At 34.3% G+C, this 14,375-nt stretch overlaps 1 protein-coding gene across 4 annotated transcripts in view; it reads left to right on the top strand.

The window, feature by feature from the left end:
• Window positions 1–14,375, top strand: part of Dys (Dystrophin) — a 932,899-nt gene that overhangs the window by 840,154 nt on the left and 78,370 nt on the right. For all 4 annotated transcript variants that reach the window (XM_090379791.1, XM_090379790.1, XM_090379788.1 and 1 more), the window contains exons 54-56: window positions 3,184–3,347; window positions 8,476–8,610; window positions 10,672–10,897. In XM_090379791.1, the coding sequence (XP_090235917.1) occupies window positions 3,184–3,347; window positions 8,476–8,610; window positions 10,672–10,897 (525 nt within the window). The remainder of the gene's footprint in view (window positions 1–3,183; window positions 3,348–8,475; window positions 8,611–10,671; window positions 10,898–14,375) is intronic.

The raw sequence follows: 14,375 nt of genomic DNA, 5'->3' as shown, positions 1-14,375 counted from the left end.
CTGAGTTTTACAAGGATTGAAGTCAACTAAATTGTCTTTGCCCCACTGGAGAATTACCTGGAGGTTGGCATTTAAGGAATTGGTAGCGGATATTCGAGAAGTTGGAGCTGATTGAGCAGGGCAAGGTTTCTCAAACTGAAAAGTGGAATGCAATGTGCTATCATCAGCAAAACTATGGATAGAATTTTTGGTCAATGGAAGAAGGTCATTAATATACAAGAGGAAAAGAGTGGGGGAAATAACTGAACTTTGGGGAACACCAGCATTAGTGCAGAAGTTAGAAGACAGAGAGCCATCTACCATCACCCTCAGTCAGTGGTCAGAGAGAAAACTGGATAACTAATTACAAAAAAACAGTTGACAAACAATAAGATGGAAGCTTGTTTAGAAGACCTTCATGCCAAACATAATTGAAAACTTTTGAGATGTCAAGAGCAACTGCTTGTGTTTCACTGAACTTTTCCATTAAAATCATCAATAAATGGGTAACATAAGTCAGAATATACCAGTGGATCAACACTGATGGAATCCATACTGGCAATTATTGATCAGATGAAAGGTTTCCAGAAAGAGTAGAAGTAATTGCAATGGATGATAATTGCATGGGAGGGATTTGTCACCCTTTTTGGGTACTGGCTGGATATGAGCAAATTTCCAAGCAGAAGGAAAAACACCTTTGGAATAAGAAAGTGAAAACAGGTGGCAAAGAACAGGAGTAAGTTCAGGAGCACAGGTTTTGAGAACAAGTGGAGAAATAGCATCAGGACCTGGAGCTTTCTTAGCGTCAAGATTCATAAAAATCCTTCTGACATCCTTTTGACAGAAGACCACAGGAGGCATTGAATGGAGCATTGCTGGGAATGGGGGAGGGAGGTTTTTTACCAAGATCATTAATACATGAGTTGGAAGAGAAATGGGATGCTAGCAGGTCAGCTTTATCCTTAGCTGAAGTGGTAATAGAACCATCTGGTTTTGACAGAGGTGGGAGCAGAGATGGGAAAAAGTTGTGGCCAATAGCTTTGGAAAGAGACCAGACTGCTCGGTTACCATTAGGGCAAAAAGCAAGTTTTGTACTCTTAGCCTGTTCAAAATCTAGTTTGGATTGATTAATAACTGCCTTACAATTGTTGCGAGCTTTGGTGTAGGCAGAAAATGAAACTGAAGAATTGGAAACAAGCCAATTACAATATGCAGCATTCTTCTTTTGAACAGCCTTAGCACATTTATTGGAAAACCAAGGTTTAGATAAAGAATAAGATTTTAAAGTGGAATGTGGAATAAATGATTCCATTCCTACAAGAATAATTTCACTGACACGATCTGAGCAAATGTTGACATCAGAAGTTTTGAAACAGTAATCCGACCAAGGAAAAGAAGAAAATAAATCTCGGAGGTCATCCCATTTTGCATTCTTGTAATGCCAAATAACATGAGGTTGGGAATAGCCATGAGATAAAGGCTCCATTGGAGAAGAGACAATCACCAAGTTGTGATCTGAGGTGCCTAAAGGACCACTCACTTCGACCGTGTACTTAGAAGGGTTGTTTTTGATAAAAAGATCAAGTGTGTTGGCTGTATGGTTAGGATTATCCAGTATTCTGGTAAGTAAATGAACAATCTGTGCCAGGTCATTAGTAATTGCAAAAGCTTCAGCATCTCGACCAGCTGGGTCTGTGTGACTAGAAAACAGAAACCAGCTGGAGTTGTGAACATTAAAATCACCAAGGAAAACTACCTCACTTTTAGGAAAGTTGGACTGGAGAAAGTGAAGTTGCAAAGAGAGAAGTCAAAGAGCTCCAAGTGATTAGTGGAATTGGGTGAATGGTAGAGACAACAGATGAATTTGATACAATGAGGTAGAGAGATTTTAAGGCAGAGAAGATCGAAAAGAGACTATTCCAAATTACTAAGTCTCTAACAGGGAATATTGGAACTGAAATATGCACAAGTACCACTTTTGAGGCAAAAAAAATGATACAGCGAATAATTTGGGCAACTGAGATGAGCAGTGGTTGAATGGCCAATGGACTCGGGGGCACTTGCTTCTGAATCAGATTTTCCCTCCATATTATTAATAGCTTTTTTCTTCGATATAGCATCTGAATGCTGTTTTTTGATCACTGTTGATCTTAAATGCATGATCCTCTAACATGTTCTTTTATACATGAACTGTCCTTTGAAATAGTATTCACTGTTGAAGCAGTAAGACCTAATTCTGTGTAATAGATGACAAACTTTGTCCTGCTTCATACTTCTTAATTAATCATCTTCATTTCTAAATCACTTCCAACACTTGAAATTTCCATTGGACCCTTTCCCTTTGCCATTGTAATAAGTAAATAGAATGAAGATTAGATTCTGAAAATTTGTTTTTCATATGATGTGAAAATTTCAGTGAAGGGGAACTCATTTCACCACAATACCCTAGCATAAAAATCCACAGAATTCCAGTTATCGGTATTATCGCAAATCGAATAAGATAGTTTACTACCTGTTTATAATAAAGATTGTGCTAACAGAAAAGCCCAATAAACTGGAAAATGCAAATTGTTTTTTATTGTTTTATGGTAGTGACCTCTAGAAATGCATTGAAAATTGATTCTTATAATGTAACATATGATAACGATGAAAGCGTAGTGCAATTTCCATTATAAAAATGACCTTTTTCAGAGATAAGTAGCTTAGTTATATAGAAGAAAATTTCAACTTCCATGGTCTTGGAACAAATTACCAAAAAAAAAAAAAAAAAAAAAAAAAGAGTTATTGGGTTCACATTACGATATTTTCACGATACCTCCATTTATTCCTGTGGAATGCAAAATATGTTTCCACTTTTTTTTTTTTTTTAAGTTTGCACCAGCCAGCAGAAACTTACATAAAGTCGAATTTCCATAAGTGGAGTATTACATAAGCCAGGGAATGGTTGTAATAATTTCTTGATGCTATTTTTCAAATATTTAGCTATGTATAGCTAAATATTGCTTTTATTTTAAAAGGATTTTTGAATTATTGTAATCACAGGGAGAAGTTGGCAACATATGATCAATTTTCATGTGGGATCACTTTTATTCTTTTATAATTTTGTTTTAAAATGTCTGTCAATCTTTTGTATAAGTGTTCCATAAAAAAAAAATTTATATTTTAACCAAAAACAAAAAAAAAAAAAAAAAACTTTCCTTACAGCTAAAGAATTTGAAGGAGACAGTCGTGGTTATCGAAGTGCTGAGGAACAAGCTAGAGAAATAACTCGCAGCATTCGTAGAGAAGTAAAGAAATTATCTGACAAGTGGAATGGCCTTCTTTCACGCTCAGAACAGAGGCAGAAAAGACTGGATGATGTTCTTAATGTATGCTTTATTTGGCATGATTTTTTTTTCTTTATTTTCATTTTTGTAATTTACAAATGTTGATCTTCTCTCTTTTTATATGTTATGCACATGTACATGAGTAAAACTAGTTTTTTATGGTGTCTGTTTTTAAAATCATATACAGCAGGCCCTCATTATAATGCAGTTCACTTTACGCTGATTTGTTATAACGCTGTTCTATATTATAAACCCGTATATGACTATAACGCTGTCACAAATGACTATAACGTTCTTTTACCAGCGTACAGATTGCATTTTTGGCATATTTAACGAAAACGTTTCATTTGATGGAGTCGATAGCTTGAAAATGAATAGCAAAACAGTATTAAAACATTTCCCACGCCAAACTGAGAAATTTTCGCACACTAATTTAATTGCAGTACAGTGACTTGTTATGTAGTTCCGAAATCAACATTTTTCTGTTGATCTTGGAACTACGTAATTTTGTTGTGCTCTGAAAATTAAAACCATGTATTATTGATGCAGTTTAAATCCCTGTCTGCAAAAACTGATGAAAGGACAAGATATTTCTGCAAACTATTTCTCTGAGGTTATATAATTTTAGTTATAATATAATTAAAACTATATAGCCTCACAGAAATTATATAGTTGATTTCTCTCCTTTAGTGTTTCTTCTAATCAATAAGCTTGATAACTTAGCAAGAAGTGCTCTTGCAAATTACAGCTATGTGGCTGGTCATAGAGCACTTGTGTGAGCTGTTAACCAGTTTTACACCACTTTAGAAGAATAGCTGAGAACAGAGAGAGATAAAAAATGCTCATTGTGGGTGTACAGCTTGAAAAATATATGCTTCATTAAGTCTGTAGTAAATCTTTTCCATAGACAGTAACTTATTGATGCACATAGACAATAATTTCATATATCCAAAATATATTTTTTTTTATCCTGCCGTTCAAAAGTAGTTTTTTTCTGAAGCACATTCATTAATATTCTGTCTGATACTGTACCACACATGCATCGAAAATTAATATTACAGTGACAACATTTTCTGTGACTGTTGATTGTCCTTTAACTATTTTTAATCATTATAATGCTTACAGATATCAGTAAATTCAGTTGTTGTTGCTTTAATATTCATTGAAATGTAATTTTCTAAAACTGCTCCAGCAATAGTTATTTCTTAAAATTTGGAAAATTTTAAAATCCACCACCCTGTCAATCCCCAAGAGCTGGATTTTAAAAAGTTTACTGCATATTGAACCATATGTTCTGGTTCCTCTTGAAATCTTTTTCACTGATGTTAAAACAAATAACAATTTAAATAAGCATGTTACAGTAGCATTAAACTATCTGTGCACTGAAAATAATAAAATGACAGCAGTAAATGTCCTGAATTGCATCTGCTGCTTGAGTTGCTCACTTGGCTTGGACAGAGGATCTTATATTCCATCTATATTACATTCCACTATTAAATCCATTCACTGGCATTTGTTGCTTGTAACTGCTGTGGGAATAGCATTGCATTAGTTGGGGGGGGGGGAGAGAGAGAGAGCGAGCGAGCGTGCGCGTGCACTCTTTGCTTATTCCTGCTTATTTTGTCAGATTCTGACTGTATGTAGAATGCTTCAATGCATTCCCTCCTCTTTGTGTTATTTTTCATGTCCAGAATGTGTAGTTGTTTTTAAATCAGAGCTGTATAATGTGCTCACATTCTAATCCAACCTAATCTTGGTTGGCTTACTCCTTTTCTGGCTTTTATGTTTTAGTACATCTGTCAGGACCTGGACTTTGGCATGTCACCATCTTGTAGATAATGTCTGTCCTTTTCAGGGAGTGAGGGGAGCAAATTGAGGATCTGTTTTAATTTAAGGGAAACACCAAATTTAAATAGATCTTGAGTAAATAATGCTGTCTGAAAAGTGACATGCCACTGTCAAAAGTTCTACATCACACCTATACTCCAAAAGATAAAAGCCAAAATAAAGGAGATGCCAACCACATTAGGTTGGTTACAGACTAGTATGGTTGGTTTAGGAAAGTTTCTAACATGACACAACATTCCATATTTGAAAAACAGCCTGGACTTAAAACATCTGGAAATTCTGGGTCTGGAAACAACATAAACAGGTATTGGGGGTAATGGCCCTCCCAGCTGACACTGCTGCCTAATTGTGCAAGAAGAAATTTCTCTGCTCTTCTCTTCTACCCATTCTCCTTAATTTTTCACATATGTATTATTTTATCATGGGGCATATTTTGCAAATGTCTTTTATATCCTCTTCCCCTAGGTCAGTGGTTTTCAACCGGGATGCCACGGCACTTTAGGGTGCCGCAACAACATTCCAGGGGTGCCACATAATTTGGGTTTAAGTTACTTAAACTTATTATTTTTTAAAATTTATATGATTTATATGTTTATTTCATTATAAAAAGGTGTACAGTATCTTTTTAATTTTGTGGTGATCTACAATTGATATTTACTTAGTACCTCTATATAAAGAATAAAATTATTATATACTGTATAGGATTGAATTATTATATACTGTATAGGATAAAATTGAGGATTGAGTAGGGGTGCCGCAAAATAAAATAAATTACTTAGGGGTGCCGTTTTTAAAAAAGGTTGAAAACCACTGCCCTAGGTAGTGTATGGTGGCCTTTAGATTGCACTATTTTTTTCCTCCTTATATGATAAATGAGTTTTAATGATATGAATTTCTTAACTGATTTTGTTAAACTTGAGTTTTATTTGCTTGTAGCATACAGAAGTTTCATCAGGACCACAGATAAATTAAGCAATATTTGTGCTTTAACTTGAACATAACTATTATTTTCAAGAATGAAAAAAAACTGGATAATCCTTGATCAATTTTTGTGAAATGTGGACAGTAACAGAATATGCAACTATTGCTGGACTATATTTTAAAAGTGCACACTGTTGTTTTACAGTGTGCTTACTGTAGGAATGCCAAGCCTGTTGAACTGATTATATTAATTGTCTACTATTAAAATCTTTAAAAAATTTGAAATATTAAAAATGTTTTTAATTTTTGAAAACAGGTAAAGGATGCACAAACATTGAGTAAATCTTATTCGCCAGAGTACCTCATAAATACTAGTCTTAATACCAATCACCTAGAGACACTGCCACGAATAACCGTTTGTATTTTCATTAATGTTCACTTCACAAGAACTGTATTACTTGGAAGCATGGAGGAACTGTGCAAAGTATTAGGACCTCACTTTTTGGAAAAAATAAATATCAAAATGCTGTCACAACAAACAAACAGATATGGTATTGGGATGATTCATGTCTCTCTGATCTCACGACATATTTATAGGAGGAAACCTGAACTTGTGCTATCACTGATAGCAATAAAAATAAGAAGAAAAAATAAATCGGTCAACTACTGAGTGCCGGGCACTCAGGATGTGACAGATCCATAGTCACGAATGGTCGTTAGTGTAGTATCTCAAATAGAGAGCTTTATGGTAACTGAAAAAAAAGTTTCTAGTAACCCCGGCTTGGCCTAAAACTGAGGAACTATTGAAAACATTGTCTATTTAAGTCTTTCCAGTTGTTGTGAATGACAAGGGTGGGAGAAGCGACTCTGACTTCTTCCTGGAGAAGTGATTAAATTTTTGAGGGAGAAGCAACTGGCAGATGAGGACTGTGCAAGGCTTGGCACAGGTGCCTCCCCACCACCACCATCGCCGCCGCCTCAACACTGGCTCTCTGAGTACCTCCTTGCCGGGACAACTCCATCTTTGAAAATTGTTAAAAAATATTTCTCATTGCAGAATTTATAAATTACCTTTATAGAATTATTAACTAACTCTTTAGCAACCTTTTTGTCACCAAAAGGAGAGTTAATTAATACAAAGAAGCATGCTATCGAAGTGCAATAATAAATTGCACTCTTTATTAATTTTTAAAATTAAAAAATTCTTTTTTAATTTTAGCACAAAAAGTAAATGATAGATTTCAGTCAGAATAGTTTTCCCTTGATAAGCATCGAATAACGCATAGCTAATGTGATTCTTAAATTTTTAGCTCCATTAGCGACAGAAATAGAGGCAGGGACACGAAAATTCCTCACATTTTCCTGTCTGGTGCAGCCATTTTTAATTGTAAAAATATTTTAAAATTATATTTTAAACCTACTCGTTGATCTCTTTCCAACGGCATATAATAAGCTATAGGTTGTTGACAACATTTTTGCCTCCCCCCTATTTCTCAGACAAATTTTTGTCAACAACAATAAATATGGCGTTATGTTGGCCCACATGATGTATAAACCCATGCAAAATTTAAAGTCAATAGGTTGAGTGATTCCAGAGATACAGTGCTGTGACAGACAACCGAGTGATATTATAAGGGTCCTTCATTAGACTACGGACCCTAAAAAGAAAATAATAGTAATAAAATAAACGGGACATAATTTCACGACATTCTCACAGATATGAAAATTCTAAGTGCAGGTCCTTTGTGAGACAGCATAGTGGTCTTGCCACTTGTTTGTGAATTCAAATCTTGTCACACTGGTGGAATTCTTAAAAACCTCTTCAACCAGGGCTATAGTTAATTGATTTCAATCAGAGGCAGTGGGTTTCTTCCCATGAGTTATTTTGAATTTTTCAGCCTGTGCAATGCATTATACACAATTCACTGGTGCAATATGGACAAAGATGATGTACTATAAATACAATAACTACAACAATTTATACTGTAATTGTTCCCATTTAGTAAATAATATTTTTAATACTTAACTATCAGAATGATGTGATCAGAGTTATTTATTACTGTAATTTGGTTCCTCATAATTTTGAAAAATCTACTGTAAAACATTTTACAGTGCTGCCTGATAGTCTTGCCACTTGAAAGAATATAATTTAGAATTTTTGCAAGTTTTTCTTTGAGAATATTGGAAAGGAACATACATGCGGTTTCAATCAGAGTGAACAGACATGAACTCTCTGTGCTATTGATCTAATTATTATTATCTTTTTTTACATAATGTACCTTACATTAATATAGGCTATTTGTGTCAAAATGATTTGATGTTATATTTACAAATCCTGACATTTTATTGATTTCTCAGTTGCACAGAAGGAAAGCCTAATCTGTCTTGTGTGATATTTCAGAAAATGCAGACCCTTCAAAGGGGAATGGATGATCTTAATGCCCGCCTCCATGCTGCAGAATCATCTAAATCAAAATGGGCTCCTGTGACAGAATTTGTATTAGATCAGCTTCCAGGCCAACTAGATGATCTCAAGGTTGTGTATTAGTATTAATTGTTTGAGATGATTAGTCATACTTATATTCATGCGTATCCATTAACTGCAACCTGAACACTAGGCTGATAGTTAAATCTATACTAAAACAACAGTTGACACTAAATAATAACACTAATGGTAGTGTTATTATTTAGTGTCAGTAATAATAAATAAAGGTTGCCACCAAAAGTAGAAATTCAGGGGGGGGGGAGAACTTAGGTTGTTATTTAAAAATTATAGAAAAGGAGCTAATGCTGGCTCTTATGGCCTCCAGAAATGCTAATATAGAAATCTCTTTACTCTAATGTGTGCACATATACAGGATATTTTTTGATTAAGTCATTCCTTTAGAAGTGCTTGGCAACAATTTTAAGAATGGGCTGGATGATTCAAATAAAAGGGTACCAATTTTTTTAACATACAACACAAAATATTCCTGTATTTAAAAAAAAAAAATTAAAAAATATGAAACTGTATGTGGCATGATCAACTAAGGATTATCAACTAAATTAATTTTTTTTTACCATGTGGAAATTGATTTATTTTTATTTATTACAAAAATCTCAAACATGAAAGATATTAGAACTTGTAATACTTAGTGCTTTGCATAGGTTAAATTTGAATTGGTCTTACCTTTCAATTTGCATATTTGTTTTTTGGTTAGGTTTGTTGATTGGTTCCAGATGATAGTGAAATTTGCATTGATATTTTTATTCTCTTTGTGTTGTTTTAGGTTTTAGATGGTGTCTGCCATATTTAAGCACATGTTTTTAGTTTATTAGTCTTTCTTGGTTGTAAGGGCATCTAATGTTGGCTTGATTTCCATAAGAAGGCCATGACTGAAATACAGTGATTGGGATTCACAGTATCTGATGCTTCCCTCATTGCTGTGTTTCCCTTAAACTTTCTTTCTGTTTATTTATTTATTTATTATTATTTTTTTTTTTTTTGGAGTGTGTTTCATTTGCTCTAGGGTTTGCACATGTGTGTTGAGTCTTTGCTTCATTCCAGCTGCAGTTGCACCACTCTTGCAGATTCTGTGCTGTTGTATTTCCCTGAGTGAGTATTGGTCCTTGACAGTTTATTTATTCTCTTTCATAGTGTTCATTAATTTATCCTCTTTTTGTCTGGTTTGTTTTAGTTTGTGTAATTATAGATTGGTTGAAGGTAATGGTAGCACCTCACAAGCATAACCTGTTGTAGTTAGCAGAAAAATTTTTGCACTTTAAAAAAGTGTTAATTTAATTTTATAATATTCTGATATTTCCTTTGCATTTTTTTTTTTCAGTGAAATGTTAATTTTTAGAGCATTAATGAAAATATTTAGTCTAGCTGTCTAGTTTCTTTGTGTAGTATTTTATATAGTATTGTCAAACCTCCTATATCTGAAATCTTAGAATGGAAATTATTTGATAACTCAAAATTTTATGGTCCTTGATCTAATTAAATCTATCAAATGGGAAAATATTTTTCATTTGCCCTTAGGCACACAATGAATTGCTACAAGTTCAGAAAAAAGATCTGAGTTTGAATCTCTTTTAACACTTTATTAATTTTAAATATTATTTTTACCATTTTTTCTTTCGGTTACTTTTTATTATATATTTATCTGCTAAAGAAGGTCAGTATGGTATTTAAAGTAGTTATTATCATTAAGGGTCTGAAAGTCATGCTTTTTTTTTTTTTTTATTTTGAAATCTGAAATACTGTACTAGTCCTTAACCTTTTCAGTTATGAGTTTCAGTTGCACATAGAACTAGCAAATAATTACTGCCATTTTAGTCATTTAGTGTGGTAATTTTCTCATTCATGTTTTACATCCAGCTTGAATCATTTCAAATGTTTGTAAAGACTAAAAAATTGTGGCTTTGGTTTTATAGTTCTTGCCACACTCTCTCTCTCTCTCTCTCTCTCTCTCTTAATATTTCAACCATTATTTAGGTTGAATAACCCCAGATATTCAAACTAAAACCCTATTTTTTGCAAATATTTATTTTCAGGTGTTATTTAATTTCATAATCTTGATTTTTAAATTAGTATCATAATGTGTTTTTGTTTTAGGCTTTCAGAGATAGAACAGCTCCACTTCAGGCACACGTAGATGAAGTCAATGAGTCAGCAGCAAGAATTACTGGTTGTAATGTATTACTTTCTCATGCTAATTTGAATCGGCTAGAGGAATTAAACACCAGGTGGAAATTGTTGCAGCTAGCTATTGATGATAGAAAGAAAATGTTGGAACATGCTTTATTAGACCAGGGATCAGCACAACAACAGTTTCTTAGTGGTATGTATATCTGTTTGCCCATCTCATTTTGTGTGTTTGTGACTCACTCACATACACACAGATTATAGTTTTAATTTAAAATTTATGGAAGTATACATATAAATCTTATTTAAAGCAGCAGTAGTGCTTTTTTATTTAAATGTGATGGTCAAAGGTCACCTGAGTGACGACCCTCAAAAATTATGTTCTAGTGTTAACTGTTAATCAACGATTAAAAATTCCTAGATAATAGGAAAGCTTAAAAATTTTTTGTATCTTCCTAGATATAGCCAGATTTTTTACTGCAATAGTTTCTGGAGTGATTTTTGCATGTTTTTCATACAGAAATTGTACGCAAGAATCTGTCATATCAGATGATGTACCACTGTCTTTGTAACTGTTTGGCCTTTTTGCTTCAAAAGTGGCATGGTACTGGACAAGTACTGATGCTGTATTTGTTTATAGTTTCAGGTTACTTGTTTTTCTTCTTTCATTAGTTCAATTAACATCCACAGTCTTATCCTAGTTGTTTTTGAAAGATTTGTTTTTCATATGGTAAAATCAGGAACATGAAACCTGATATTATTTCAAGATAGCCACTACACTGTGGATGGAAGATATGTAGTTTTAAATCTTGCAAGCTATGAAGCTACCAGATTTGAAATGAATTTTGAAGTAAACCTGAAAATGGAAGTAACTAATAATTTTATAATGCTTTCAATAATATTCATGTACATAATTAAGTACTTTTTTTTTTTTTGTTTTTTTTTTGTTTTAACATGCACTTAACAGCCTTTTTTCCATCTTCATTTTCCATTATGATGGAACAAAATGCATAATTCATAAATATGAGATGTAGAACACGTGTGATACTGTTCATTTGAATTAACTGCTATTGCTCTGCAAATGCAGACATACACTAACATGTTGCAAAAGAGAGGTTCATATCCATTTTGGTATATTGTGTAGCTGTTGGAAGTGCTTGTGCCTAGGTTTGCATTACCATGCACTTTTTTAGCATGCACAGGACTATTTAGTGCTCATACAAGGGGTCCGTGTGGATGTTTTGGGGTCCAGGTTAGGTGACTGTGGGTATTGCCTTCATATCAGATCCACCCTTTTAGAAACTGTTGGCTTGATTCGGTGTTGTCATGAAACATGTGACTCAGATGATTGCGATTCATATGGAAGATATGAATTCCAATTGTCTGAGTCACATGTTTCATGACAACATAGTATGACAGGTAATCATATATATGATTACCTGTCATACAAGAAGCAGATCGGGGTTCAAGCCCATCACCACCAAATATGGAGGATGCGGAAAGATCAGGGAATGACCACTGCATATTCCCGGAGCAATATGGCCTTAGTTGCTAATGCTCCTAAAAACCAAATAACAAAACAGCATCCAAAGTCATTAAGGATGGTTCTCGGGCATGTGATGCAGTTGATATAAGGTAGCATCTTTGCCCTTTCATATTGTGTAGAAGAGGTCTGACTTTGATTCCCATCAGCAGCAGAAATTGAGAAATACTTGCAGAAATTGAAACACACACACACACACACACACACACACACACACACACACACACACACACACACACACACACACACAATAGGACTGAGTTTGCTATGTAGTCTGAAGATAGAGCTGAATGGTTCCCTCCTCCTGAAATGCTAATTATTTTTATCCTATAAAATGGGTAAACCAAACCATAAAATATATGGAATTTTGTGTACATAGTATATTGATGCCTGTGGCTTTAATTAATTGCTTAAGTGCAAACTGAAAAATCAATTAGCTAAGGGTACTGTACAATGGTATAAATTGGATAAGAACAAACACTAGTGACAACCCTTCTGGACTTCATGGCATCACCTCACTTGTACATATGGAAGTGGCCTCCCATTGATCTTACTAATTTTTAAGAATGCATAAACAGTATCCATTGACTTATTTGTTCTGTGCTACAATCTATGTGGTGGGAAGAGGGAGATCCTAGCAGGTAAGAGACACAGCTGCAATATTCAGCCAAGATGTTCCTCTATATGAATATTAATACAGGAGAAGGGAAATCCAGTACCAACTAAAAATACCTTATCATATATAATACACCAAACATCCATTAACATGAGATACTTATAATTTCCCATATGGCTGTAAGTTCCAAGTCCCCAGCAGTTGTTTTGGCTGCCAGCCATGTTTCTTGCTTTAGTTCCTTGTCTGAACTCAATGTGTTGGAAAATTTCCAACACACTGAAAAGTCCACAAAGTTTGTCTTCTTTTTGTTTGCATGGTATCTCCCCCTCCCTTCCTCCAGGTTTTTAGATAAAATCTCTGCCGCCGCACCAAAATTGCTCTAAAAGATAAGCTACCATTTTCAAAGAAGAAAAAATATGGGTGATTAGTAATGAGACTAGATGACACAGTCCTAGAACTTTTTTATTTAAAAAAGAAATGTCCATAAAATGGCTATTTTCTCAAAAACTGGCTTCAAGATGAATCCAGTGTATTTTAACAATGGAAAAATTCTTGACAGGTTTGGATTTTTATTCAAATATTTATTTGATTTTATCAAATCTCAGGGTCTTTCTGCATAAACATAACTATTTTACTTTTGCTTATAGAAAACATTTAAGGCAAGTGAGGCCCCATTCCTTGCAGTGCTTCGCTAATTTTTTTGAGGTTGTTATTCACTGTAATACCTTTGGTGGACATAGCTTTCCCTTCTTTCTAAATACAGTCAGTCCTCGTATAACACGTGTTTACATTACACGAATTTGATCATACACGATTTATAAATAGGGGAACGATATCTTATATAACACGAACTGAATTCGCTTATGCACGATTCGCCTTTGTGTTTACAAGAAATGGCAGTCGAACACGGAATCACCCCAACCGAACGCAACACAATAGGAATGATGAGAAGATTCTGAATATATATAGATGCTTTTTTATATCAGTGAAGGGGAAACACATTTCACCATAATAACATAAAAACCAACACAATTCCGGCTATCGGCATAATCACAAATGCAATTAGATCGAGTTTACTACCAGTTTACAACAGATTCCACTACAAGGAACGCAACTGAAAATTGTTTTTATTGTTTTATGGTAGTAACCCCTCGAAATGTGCTTTAGTAAATGTGTGGTGCTAATAGTGTATCTCTGCCTTTACGGTGTTGTTTATTCAGTTGCTACACGCGCGTGCAGCTTTGTTTATGTGTATCAAGCGTGCCTCCTCGTTTTGCAATTGTGCTTTATTACCTAGAAATGAGTAAAATACTTAAAAGGTGTGAAAAGGAAGCGTCCTGGTGAAGACACTGCAGATTCAGAGAGAAAAAGAAAAGCAGTATCGATAAACACAGGCGCACTGGGTCAAAAATTCTTACCCGGGAAAATTTATAGTGGCCTCATACTAGCGTTTATGGCCAAAATCACTCCAGCCCACTGGGGTTTTCCCGGTAAGGCTTATGTCCAGTCCGCCTC

The sequence above is a fragment of the Mastigoproctus giganteus genome, chromosome 8 (assembly GCF_048544385.1).
Source record: "Mastigoproctus giganteus isolate SK-2022 chromosome 8, ASM4854438v1, whole genome shotgun sequence".
Lineage (NCBI taxonomy): Eukaryota > Metazoa > Arthropoda > Arachnida > Uropygi > Thelyphonidae > Mastigoproctus > Mastigoproctus giganteus.
Note: the sequence above shows the minus strand (reverse complement) of the source record. Positions and strands in the feature narration are given on the sequence as shown.